General features: G+C 41.5%; 1 protein-coding gene and 7 non-coding genes across 8 annotated transcripts; 7 read left to right on the top strand and 1 right to left on the bottom strand.

Moving 5' to 3' along the window:
* Positions 1 to 108: 108 nt before the first annotated feature.
* On the top strand, positions 109 to 186 carry LOC112983784 (small nucleolar RNA SNORD74). The gene has a single exon (XR_003259336.1). It is a non-coding gene; the product is annotated as a small nucleolar RNA SNORD74 (small nucleolar RNA).
* A 725-nt stretch (positions 187 to 911) lies between these two features.
* Positions 912 to 978, top strand: LOC112983781 (small nucleolar RNA SNORD75). The gene has a single exon (XR_003259333.1). It is a non-coding gene; the product is annotated as a small nucleolar RNA SNORD75 (small nucleolar RNA).
* Positions 979 to 1,678: 700 nt separating this feature from the next.
* LOC112983778 (small nucleolar RNA snR60/Z15/Z230/Z193/J17) lies at positions 1,679 to 1,761 on the top strand. The gene has a single exon (XR_003259330.1). It is a non-coding gene; the product is annotated as a small nucleolar RNA snR60/Z15/Z230/Z193/J17 (small nucleolar RNA).
* Positions 1,762 to 1,925: 164 nt separating this feature from the next.
* LOC112983786 (small nucleolar RNA snR60/Z15/Z230/Z193/J17) lies at positions 1,926 to 2,011 on the top strand. The gene has a single exon (XR_003259337.2). It is a non-coding gene; the product is annotated as a small nucleolar RNA snR60/Z15/Z230/Z193/J17 (small nucleolar RNA).
* A 1,788-nt stretch (positions 2,012 to 3,799) lies between these two features.
* LOC112983780 (small nucleolar RNA SNORD78) lies at positions 3,800 to 3,863 on the top strand. Its single transcript, XR_003259332.1, has one exon. It is a non-coding gene; the product is annotated as a small nucleolar RNA SNORD78 (small nucleolar RNA).
* Positions 3,864 to 5,300: 1,437 nt separating this feature from the next.
* Positions 5,301 to 5,379, top strand: LOC112983782 (small nucleolar RNA SNORD79). Its single transcript, XR_003259334.1, has one exon. It is a non-coding gene; the product is annotated as a small nucleolar RNA SNORD79 (small nucleolar RNA).
* A 447-nt stretch (positions 5,380 to 5,826) lies between these two features.
* HEBP2 (heme binding protein 2) lies at positions 5,827 to 10,368 on the bottom strand. Its single transcript, XM_026100966.2, has 4 exons — positions 10,290 to 10,368; positions 9,686 to 9,821; positions 9,066 to 9,231; positions 5,827 to 8,326 (listed from the first exon to the last, which is right to left on the bottom strand). Exons 1-4 carry the CDS (start codon positions 10,362 to 10,364, stop codon positions 8,152 to 8,154), a joined length of 552 nt encoding a protein of 183 aa, XP_025956751.1. The 5' UTR covers positions 10,365 to 10,368; the 3' UTR covers positions 5,827 to 8,151.
* Positions 6,621 to 6,696, top strand: LOC112983783 (small nucleolar RNA SNORD47). Its single transcript, XR_003259335.1, has one exon. It is a non-coding gene; the product is annotated as a small nucleolar RNA SNORD47 (small nucleolar RNA).
* Positions 10,369 to 10,372: the final 4 nt, after the last annotated feature.

Below are 10,372 nucleotides of genomic sequence, written 5' to 3'. Positions count from 1 at the left end.
TTCCTCATGTCGCTCGGTCTGGATAACAGCCTTCCAAGGGTTACAGTTACAGGCATCAAACTTCCTGTGTTAGCAAAGTAGTGTCATGGCTCACTGACTTGCCTTCCATGTGCCTGCACATGATGAAAACTATGTTGGTAGGGACATCTGAGAAGCTGATGAATGCCAACATATCTGAGCTGGACATGGATTACTGTGTAATGGCGTATCTGGCATGGCTGAAGCACCACGTGGTCTGTTCTGAGCAGCCATAAGTTAATGGCTGCAGGACTGACTAGATACTTAGACACTAGAATTCAAGCTATAGAAAATCCAGAAGTTTAGTGGTTCTGTTCTGCTCCTGTTGGCTAGATTTCAGTGCTTAAAAGCATGGACTAGCAATTATTTTTGTAGCCTTGTCTCTGAAGAGTTGATATTTTACTTGTATTTTTCATAAGAATATACATTTTAGTTTAGCATTGTGTGTTATTTCCTTTTGTGACCATAGCTTCTCCAGTCTTAGAAGAAAAACTAATAGATGCTCTTTTGTTTCCAGTTAAGATACCTGAAGTAAACTCTTCCCTCTTCTGTGGCTCAGAACAGGTAGGCACTGCTTCTGAAATGTGGGGTTTAAATTGTGAAACACTGTGCCTATGTGCAGGTACACATCGAGCAACTAGGCTAGAGTACTCTGGTATTTCAGGAAATTAGTAATTTAGTAACTGCTTGTGATGTCCATTCAGGCAGTCTTCATTCTTCCTCTAGGAAAAGTCTCTAGCCAGACTACAAGAATACAGTAAATACTTATTCTTTTTTCCATTACTGCTATTTCACCATCCATAGCAATGGGTGGCTTTTTATTTGGAAAAAAGCGTCAGATGTCTATCGCAAAAAGTGAGTATATGACTTGAAGTTAACTCACCAAATGGGAGAGCCTGTGATGTTTTCATTTCAAGAGTAGTGGACAGAAGTGATTTCTGAAAACTCCATGCTGAGGCTTTTTCTGTTGTTGGTGTCACTGCCAAAAATACCTTGCTTAGTTCTTCTAGCATTTGAATCTCTTGTATCTCTTCCAGATCTGCCACCAAAGATGGGAGACTTGCTGCTACCCCATGAGGTAAAAATCTTTTTGAAAATTGAATGTGAAATGGGATTGGAGGACTTCTAGTTCATCTAGATAAAATTCTAATTCTTTTTACTGACATCAGTAGGCAAACTTTATCCCCTGAGTTAAGTTCTCCTTCTGGTGCCACAATGATGACATTTATTTGCTACTCTTGACCAAGAGAATGATGAGAACTTCTACCACCGTCATTTCCACCTGAGAGGCACGACAGCTGAGTGCTCCCTGATGTTTTGATTTCTGAACATAGATTTCACAAGCTGCGTGTTTTTTTTCTTTGCAGGATTTGAATCATGCACTTGGAAGACTTATGAAGGAAAGACTACCTGGTAAGAAATTTCATAAAATCCATGGATTTTTTTTCTGTGGAGCTGCTGAAAAAAATGTAGTGGAAAGGTTTGGGTGTGTAAAATTGAAGTGCTTTGGGATTAATTTCACTAATACACAGAAAACGATTGATATTTGCCAATATTCAAAAGACTCTCGAATATTTCTTGACATTTTTTATTCATAGGACTTCTGTTTTGTTCAAAGCTATTGCAAGGGGTGGTAGTTTGGAACAACTATATTCCAAAGCAGATACAGTGATGATAACATAGTTCAGCAGAATATCCTGTGATGAACAGAGTTTTGTCTTTCGCTCCTGTCTGATGTATCTAGCTGTTGTGATCTCTTCTCAGGAGGTCTAGTTCATGCCAAGAAGGCTATGGAAATCTCATCTTTCCTTTTTTCTTGCAGACACTGGAAGATGAAGCATTAAGCTGTGCAAGGTAAATACTGTATTGCCTAAATCTCTAGAAAAATTTATATCCCTGACTTGTGAAGGCTGCGTATGATGACAACATAGTTCAACAGATGACCTGTGATGATCACGCTGTTATTGTCTTTCGCTCCTATCTGATGCAGCCTCCTGTATTGTAGTCTAAGTTTGGCAGTTGAGAATGAAGTACTACTACCTTTGCCCATGAATGTCTCTTGAAAATTTGTCTCAGAAGATCAGGAAATGGGCTAAGCATTAAAAAATTAGTCAGATAAATAGAATGTAAGAATGTGTTTTCTTGTGAAATTAACCACAAACACAGTGGAACCAATTTGCTAACTATTTTGGTAGCTTAAAATCTTGGTTCGTCAGATATTAGTCCTCCAAGTGCTATAAGTACTGTTGCTTTGCAGGCTGCCCTGGACAGAAAGATGTAGGATGCCTGGGTCTAGCACAAGAAACTATTTCAACTGTTGTTGGTGAAGACAAGGCCTTTCTAACTGAAGGTAATTGTAGAACATATTTTGGGATGGATACTATGTTTGGCTGTGCCGCATTTGTGTAATAAGTCTGCTACAGTGCTGCTGTTCATTTGAGTTTGAGAGCTGGCATTTGGAGATATGAGGCCCTGCATTGTGGTTCTGGAAAATCCAAAGCAGAGAGATCAGTACCCTGTCTGTGCCTTTGAGGCCAGATCGTCTGTGCTTTGCAGTAAAAGCATTAAGTAATGGTTTTGCAGAGTGCTAAAGAATTTTAGAGTATTTCTGACAAGACTAAATGCCTTGAATGCTGAATGCAACAATACTATGCATCCACTCTCTGAAATGCTTTTCCTGGGTTATACCAAGTTAGATGTTTGCAGAAAGTTCATATCACTGAACTCTGCATTTAGAAGCTTTCTCACTTCTGCAATTTTAGTCTCTGGAGTTGAGAACTTCTCAAACATGCTGGAGAGGACTGGGAGAGAGCTTATGAGATTTCCTTGTGGATGGGGATAGGGAGCGTAACAGCCTGCTGTAAGTGATGTTGAATCAGGTCTCTGATCCCAATGAGGATAAAACTTGACTAAACACTGATACAGTCTGTCACTATAACTGTCGTTCTTATGCTAAAATTTTCTGCTGGAGCCTATCTAACAGTAACTCTTCCTTTGCAGGCTTTCAGAGTGTTTCCAGTCATGATGTAAGTACTTCTTCTAACTTTGCAAGTACTAGGGTAAAAATAGGCCTAGAATATGCCTGTGAAATGAAGTCTTAAGCTATGTGTAAGCTAAGGGGGGCTGGTGTTGGCTGCTGCTTGCATCTCAGTTAAAAACAAAGGATGCTTAAGGGGAGAATTGCTGGATAAGGCCCTACCTTGGCAGACTAGTTTGTGCTAAACTCTTTCTTTACTGTGTGCCTATGAGCTCATTAAGTTGCTGTGATAGCACTATTTGAATATTTGCCCTCTTCCCCATACCAGTTTTAAAGTAGATAGCTGTCGAGTGACTGACAATGTAAGCTGCCTGTGTGATGAAATGTGAATAAACTGACTTCAATCATGGAGGTCTGCAATTAGCTCTATCTGACTTCAGGCATCTGACTAGATTTCATTTTTCTGTGGTTGTTTGTGGGTTGTCCTGACTCTTCATTTTGTTGCAGGGCTAACATGGAGCTGTTAAATCATGCAGTTGGTAGAGTTACCAGTAAATGTAAGTTGCCAGCAAACTGATCATACTGGTCATGATTACTTGATGTGTGATTCTAATCCCATTTTGTAGCTGCAGGAAGTTCCTTGTGGATTTTCTTGCTTTTTACTTCTACCAACAGATGCAGGTTAGCAGCCTGCAGGGTTCACTTACCCAAAGTGCTGGGGGCTCAGTCTCATATTTTGGGACTCAAATGATTTGAGTACTGTGTTAAGAATGTGGAAATCCTATAGGCAGGTGTCTTACAGGGTTATAATGATGTTGTCAAATGTCTGACCTGAAAGCAGTAATGTGGACTATTCTTTACTGAAAGACCCTGTAAGTGGCGGTAGCCATAAATATGGTGGCAATATAGTAACTGACTGTTTGAAATGGGAGGGAATTCTGTGTGGCTGTGAATAAGGCGGAACAACTCTGAGGCTTTGGGGGGTGCTTGACAATCTTCTGGGTAAGAATGCTGCTTGTACTCTTGGATTGATGAACATTGGTTCCTAAATGAGTCTGTCACTTCTCTGAGAGATGCAGAATTACTGTCTTTAGGGCTTCTAATGGGAAAAGGTGTTGTAGATGCTGCCTGTGTTTAAATTCTAAATCACTCCTTCGGGTTAACCAGTTGTCCTCATTACCCAACAAATTTTTTTCCTTATTACTTGGATGTGACTTTTAGTTACATAATAACTTCAGTATGGTGTGGAAAGAGTTCTAAATCTCAAAGTATGCCAAGTGATGTTTTAATGTTACAACAAGGAACTTAAAAACACTTGTCTGGCAGTGCAGATCAGATGTACCATATCAAAATAGCAGAAAATTGCTTGTATGCTGTTTACCAAAAGATCCATGTTTTGCCCTTCAAGCTAGTTTTCAAAACTGCTTGGCAATTTGGCTTTACTGGTGTGTCAAGTTATGATAAAGTTGTCAGTCCACCCAGGAAGCATAGACAGCAGAAATGCTATTTGATCTGTGGCGGGAATAAAAGAATGGTACTGATTGTTTAAGTTCTTCTGGAGAAGAGCACACGAGAGGTAGCCTGCTGTCCTTTTACTGGAGCAGAGCTGGTGGAACATAAGTGCTTCTGGCTGCCATCAGAACACGTGTTAGTCTGCTGTTTGCATTCATGAGCACCAGTTGCTTCAATCCATGTCTAGAACCAACAAAGACCGTGATAAGAGATGATGGTTGTAACAGTAGCGGACAAAGGGGTTTCTGAGAATCTTAACAATAAGGTTCTAAAGTAACATTAGTGTTGTACTGAAATTTTGTTTTCTTGTGTATGTCTTAGATTTGATAATGGAAGAACTGCCAGACACTTCATAGCAGTGTGCTTGTACATGGTAAGCTGTTTGTTTCACATGTGCCATAAACTTTTTTAGTATGTAGGAATGTCAATTGCTTTCTGTAACTGAAAAGAAATAGTGTGGATGAGCTGCAATATGCAGCTGCTGTGCACTGCTTGATTTTCTAGTTGATGAGAAAGATAGTGTGATAACCTGACTATGCAAAGCTAGCATCAGGACTCTGCTGCTGTGATCGAAAACACCACATGGTTAAATTACACAGTGGGCTTTTGTAAAGAGCAGCATTGACCTTGGAAGTTGGAGTAATTGGGTAAATTGTTTTATCTGAATGGCTGGATTAAAGCTGTTACGTGCTGGGAGTGAAGATGTGGTTAGCAGTAAGGTCTGAAATGCTGAGGTCAGCTCCTGCAGGAAGGAGAAATGAAAGTAACAGAATGTGAAGCTTCTCTAAGCATGTACTGTTCATGATGATTAATTCTAAGCAATGGGAATCTCTCTGAAAGAGGCTGAGGAGGACTCTTATACTGAAACAGTACATGCACTCAAACCAACTACTGAGACATTGCCAAGGAGAATGTTAATAAAGTCACTTGTTACAGGGTGACGCCCATGGGAAATTTGTGTGAAGCAGGACTAGCTTCTGTCTGAGGTAAGAGTAGAGTACAATTTACAGACTGCGGGGTTTGGTAACCGGTGAAATACTGCCTTTAGGGTGAATGCCTAGCTAGGAGTGCCTGAGGATAGTACTGTAATGGATCTGATTTGCATGCCTTCATGGTATTCTGAACCTTCCAGTTGCACTTGCTGTGGGGATAAATCTGATACCTGCCAAGCAAGAATTAACTTCTATGTAGTTCTGAATTAGACTTTAACAGGAAGGGCTCTTTTAGAGCAGACTTGGTACCTTCCCAATCCCTGAACTGTAAGCACTGGCAGACTTCATGTAGAGTTTTGTTTGTATGAACAGAAGTTGTGGCCATGGTGACTAAAGAAAATGGCTTTTATTGCTTGATGTCTTCACACAGTGGAAGTAGTAAAGAAACAGAATCAGTGATGAGGCCACTTCAGCCAATACAACATTGGTGACATAGTTCAGCAGAGTGCACAGTAACAAGCACACAACTCCTGTCTGTATCTGGCTATTCTATGCACTGACAGTGCAACGCTGAGGCACTTGAAAAAGAAAAGGCTGTTTCTTGTAGCTGGCAAAAATTACTTAAATAGTGATGATCTTAATTATGTTGTTTGTACACAAATTTAGGATTAAGTTCAAGTTCTAGCTGATTACTGTAAAAACTTGTTTCCTTCTGTAGACTGGCTTTCTTCACTTTTGAGGATAGGTTTTGAAGATAAGAGTTCTGTGGAGTTTGTATTTTAGGTACCAAAACTCATCGTAATTGAATAAGACTTTGGGGAGGGGCAGTATCACAAACTAGTGGCTATATGCTTTTTCCTGATTCTTCTAATGTTAGTCTCCTAATGCTAGTAATTATGTATTTCAAATTCAGCTAGGATTTGTAAGCTTTCTAAATCCTACTTACATGCTATGATTTGAAGCTCTTGCCAGCTAGCACCTGAAATGTAGCCTCCTTTAAGCTGTAATTAGTTTGGTAAATACGGTTTCATAGATGTATAATTAGACTTGCATATAGTGATGTTCGCTGTTCTAAAGCAATTCTGTTCTTCCTCAGGAAAGGGCTGTTCTGTCTGCCACTTAATTAGGTAAGATCACACAACAGATTAATTTTTTCCTAAAGAACTTTGGGGAATATTTGTAGCCAGTGATGAAATTTGATTCTGCCAGATGAATTGCTGTGATATCACCCATTTCCGTTCCATTCTTTCTGAGGTTACATAGTTGCTGAAGGAAGCTTTTTGCAGTTGTGCTACTGCATATGTTAAGCCTGTTTTCTTGATTTAGGTTGGGAGGCAGCTTTGAAACTACTGTATGAGGAACCAAAAAGGTGAGTATTCCTGACTGCAGCAATATGGAAATTCTGTTGCTGGAACAAGTGATGATTACAACCTTAGCTTGAACTCTCTCTCTGAACAGAGATGAAAATCTAAGGTCTGAGTTGTTCCCAGCAAGCTTCTTGTCAGTTTGGTGCCCTATATAACAGTTCCTGTGTCTGTCTTAATAGGTGGAAGATTGCAGAACAAGGGGTTACACTACATGAACAGCAGTAAAAAAGCCAGGGCTTTGGTGGTAATACCTGATACTGATTGGAGCCAATAAAATCTTGTAAACTCTGCCTGTTGTTGTGAACTGCTTTCTGACTTGAATAGCTTGCTGTTGAAGCTCCAGGCTATTTTATGAAAGCTTCAAAAGCTTGAATTAGGGCAGAGGAAATCAATGTAAGGAAAACAGGAGTTCTACAGGTGTCTTCTAACTTGCGGGGTGTCGGACATACCATTATTGCTAGTGTTAAGGCAGAGTAGAGTTGGCTTGAATCATGCATAGATTTGAGCATAGCTAAGTAATTGAAGTAGCACTTAATGTTTAGCTCTTTCACCTATAAAACAGTGCAGCTTGTATATTTCAAGAACTGAAACTATGAAAGTACCATAAAGGCAAGAAGTCTGTTATGAACCTACAGTAGATGTACACGAAGTAAGCATACAGCTTAGACGGTGTTAACCGTTCTCCCCTGGCTTCTCAGTCTCATTTGGTCACTGGTGCTAGTGTAGAGTAGGACTGCATGCAGCCTCTGCTGGGAAGAAAAGTATGAGCAGAAAGATGGGGGATTTTGATAACCCTATTAAAAAAAAGGTAGTACTAATACTTAGGAGGCAATAGAGCCTGCTACAGCATTGCTGCTTTCCAAAACTCAATGACAGGTTTCTTCTCTTAAAAGTGCTTTAATGTACTTCCCCCTATTTGTGTTGTCTCAAGAGTGAGATCAATATGGGAAAAGTCAGCTCTGTGAAGAGCTCACTCTCCATAATGCTGGAACAATACAGGTATAGCACTTCTAATGAGAAGTAAAACTAGAGGTCTGAAATTACTACAGGACAATTTGGATCACAAGGTTTCCCCAGAATTTCAGTAGAAGGAGTGGAATTGAGTCATTTCCATCCAACTCCCCAAACTGGTATGAGCTACCTGAATTTAAGCTTCATGTTGTAAAAGGAGAGCTGAAGATCTTTTTAGCCAGAGTAGTCTTCCATCCTAATAAAAAGCATTAGAGATGCTTCTGTGTCCATGTGCAAATTTAGTCTCTTCTGCATTAAAGCAAGAGCTGATAATGAGGCCTGTTCTCATCCAGAACTAATTAGTAGCTTCTTACTGTTTTTCCCCTGCCCCGTATTACTTCTTAAAATACCACACTTCATTGTGCCTGTTGAAGAGCTTGAAGGGACTGTCATAGCCTGCAGTGTAGAAGAAGTCTTCATGGAATAGCTGGCCTCTGTTTCTCAGGATTCTGGCCAGTACTTCAGCTTCCTCTGCATATTTCTCTGGTGAGGCAAAACCACCAAAGGACCTGGAAGAAGTGAGAGGGGAGGGGTTTTGAGCTCTGTAGGAGTTCAAGCTAGAGTCCAAAGTGTGTTCCCTGCTTGCTTTCTGCAGAAAGAGAAACATCAGGCTTCCAAAGCATGCAGTGTCTGAGCTCTTCCTTTGCAGACTAGTTATTATTAAACTATGCACAACTGGTCAGGGAGCATATGGCTATATAATTTGAAAGGTTAGGTTATCAAAAATACTATCTAGGTTGCTGGCAGTTCCAAGAGCATGAGCTGACACAGGCTCTGGCTTTAATACAAAGAGGGCAGGTGTAACTTCTTAAGGTGCTTTTCTATAGAAACACCTGCTCTGTGGTTTTCATGGGATTGAGACTCTAAGGCTTGGCTGAAAAGGGATTTCTCTCTTCTGTAGCACAGGGCATGTGCCCAAAATGAGGATTCTGTAGGCTATGCTTGTACAAAATCCACTCAACACAGAATTTGAGAGTCTGCTGAAAAATGAGTGCCTTAAAGCTTACGGCCAGTTCTTTGTTCTTAGCAGGACTCCCAAGGAGACTTTGTATGCCCATACCAGAAGCAGAAGAGAACCATTTCCATGTACCCCAAGCTTTACCAGTCTAAGCTTCAGGCTTTAACCAGTGGGGAATATCTGTTACTTAAAGTAAGAAATGAGCTGTGAGTAAGAATATTCCACACTCTTTGTAGATGGACCCCTTTCAGTAGCTACCCTCATCTGTGAGGCACGCTGATGCTGCTCACCTGACAAAGATGCCTGCTCCCTTTCGCTCTTCAACAAACACATCCAAGTCAGTGGGCTGTGGTGGGGCGTCCTGATGTTCAAATGGCAAAAAGAAAGAGACCTTGAAGTCTGCACAGCCAGACTTTATCAGACATGTCACTGGGACAGTCATATCAATCTTCATTTCTAGAGGAAAATAAAGAATCTGTTCAGGTGCAAGTAAAGACAGTGGCTGAATGCTGCTGTAAGGGCAGATGCCAAAGCAGCCTCACAGCACTGCTGCTGAACAGCCTTTCTACAAATTCATGCAAGGGAAGGCATTACTGCCCACCATTCTGTTTTCATCTTCCACTCTAGTCCTTTCTGTACTGACTCTGCCTGTTCAGGCTGCAGCTGCTTTCTTCCTGTGGGGTCCTTTGAACAAAGACTTAAGCTTCCCACTTCATTCCTCCTATTTATGCCAGGTAGCGTGGTCTGGAAAGACACTGGAGGGGAGGACATAATAGCCTAAAGGAGGCAAATGGGTGTTAGACCAGGAAAGGGAACCCACTGTGTGGCCCAGTTCCTCTAATGCCTTGTGCTACTCAGCTTCATCTCCCATTTATACCTCTTGCAGTTCCAAACCAGCACAGCATCTTACCTTTCTCGTTCTTCCCTTGGATGTAGTGGAAGAGTTTCCAAAAGCCCTGGCGCATCGCCTCCTTCTGGGTCTCTCCCCTAATGACAGTGCTAACCCACTTGGCTGTCTCATACTGACGCAGTTCGTAATCCTTTGCCTGAAAGGTAACAAAAATCACAGTAACCATGAGGGTGAATTCAGAAGATGACAAATGAACAGCTGCTCCTCCCAAATGGGTGTGAAGGTAGTATTGTGATCAGGTAACCGGGGGCTGCCAGTTAGCTGCAGACTGCAGGTGTACCTCCAACATCAAACTGATGTGTCCTTTGGAAAACCATGCAGTGCTGCCTCGGCTCCTCAGAGCTTTTACATGCTTCATGTTTTTTCTGCACAAGTACTGTGTCCTAATTAACCCTTTATATGGTACCTCTGTGGCATTTGTCCCAGCTCATTCCTCCCCACCCTCCCCTGGTGTCCCTCTCCCCTTCCCATTAGGAGTGACCAGCTTTTGTAGTAACACTTCCAAGCTTCTCCATGCTCAGATGGAGAACCCCAAATGCACCATAGCTCTGCAGCCCCCTGACTGCAGAGAGCTTTGTTTGCACCCCTAGCCCTTAGCCATTACCACAGTCTCTGCTGAGCTCCACCGAGGGGACTGCAGATCCAGGGACAGAAATGTTTGCTTGAAGGATTTGATCATCTTGCCAG

The sequence above is a fragment of the Dromaius novaehollandiae genome, chromosome 8 (assembly GCF_036370855.1).
Source record: "Dromaius novaehollandiae isolate bDroNov1 chromosome 8, bDroNov1.hap1, whole genome shotgun sequence".
NCBI classification, from domain to species: domain Eukaryota; kingdom Metazoa; phylum Chordata; class Aves; order Casuariiformes; family Dromaiidae; genus Dromaius; species Dromaius novaehollandiae.
Note: the sequence above shows the minus strand (reverse complement) of the source record. Positions and strands in the feature narration are given on the sequence as shown.

Excerpts from the sequence above, each read along its gene's own strand:
- HEBP2 (XM_026100966.2), bottom strand. The coding sequence starts at position 10,364 with ATGATCAAATCCTTCAAGCAAACATTTCTGTCCCTGGATCTGCAGTCC. Across the intron at positions 9,822-10,289 it reads GGAGCTCAGCAGAGACTGTG|GCAAAGGATTACGAACTGCG; the intron begins GTAATGGCTAAG and ends GTTACCTTTCAG. Across the intron at positions 9,232-9,685 it reads CCAAGGGAAGAACGAGAAAG|AAATGAAGATTGATATGACT; the intron begins GTAAGATGCTGT and ends ATTTTCCTCTAG.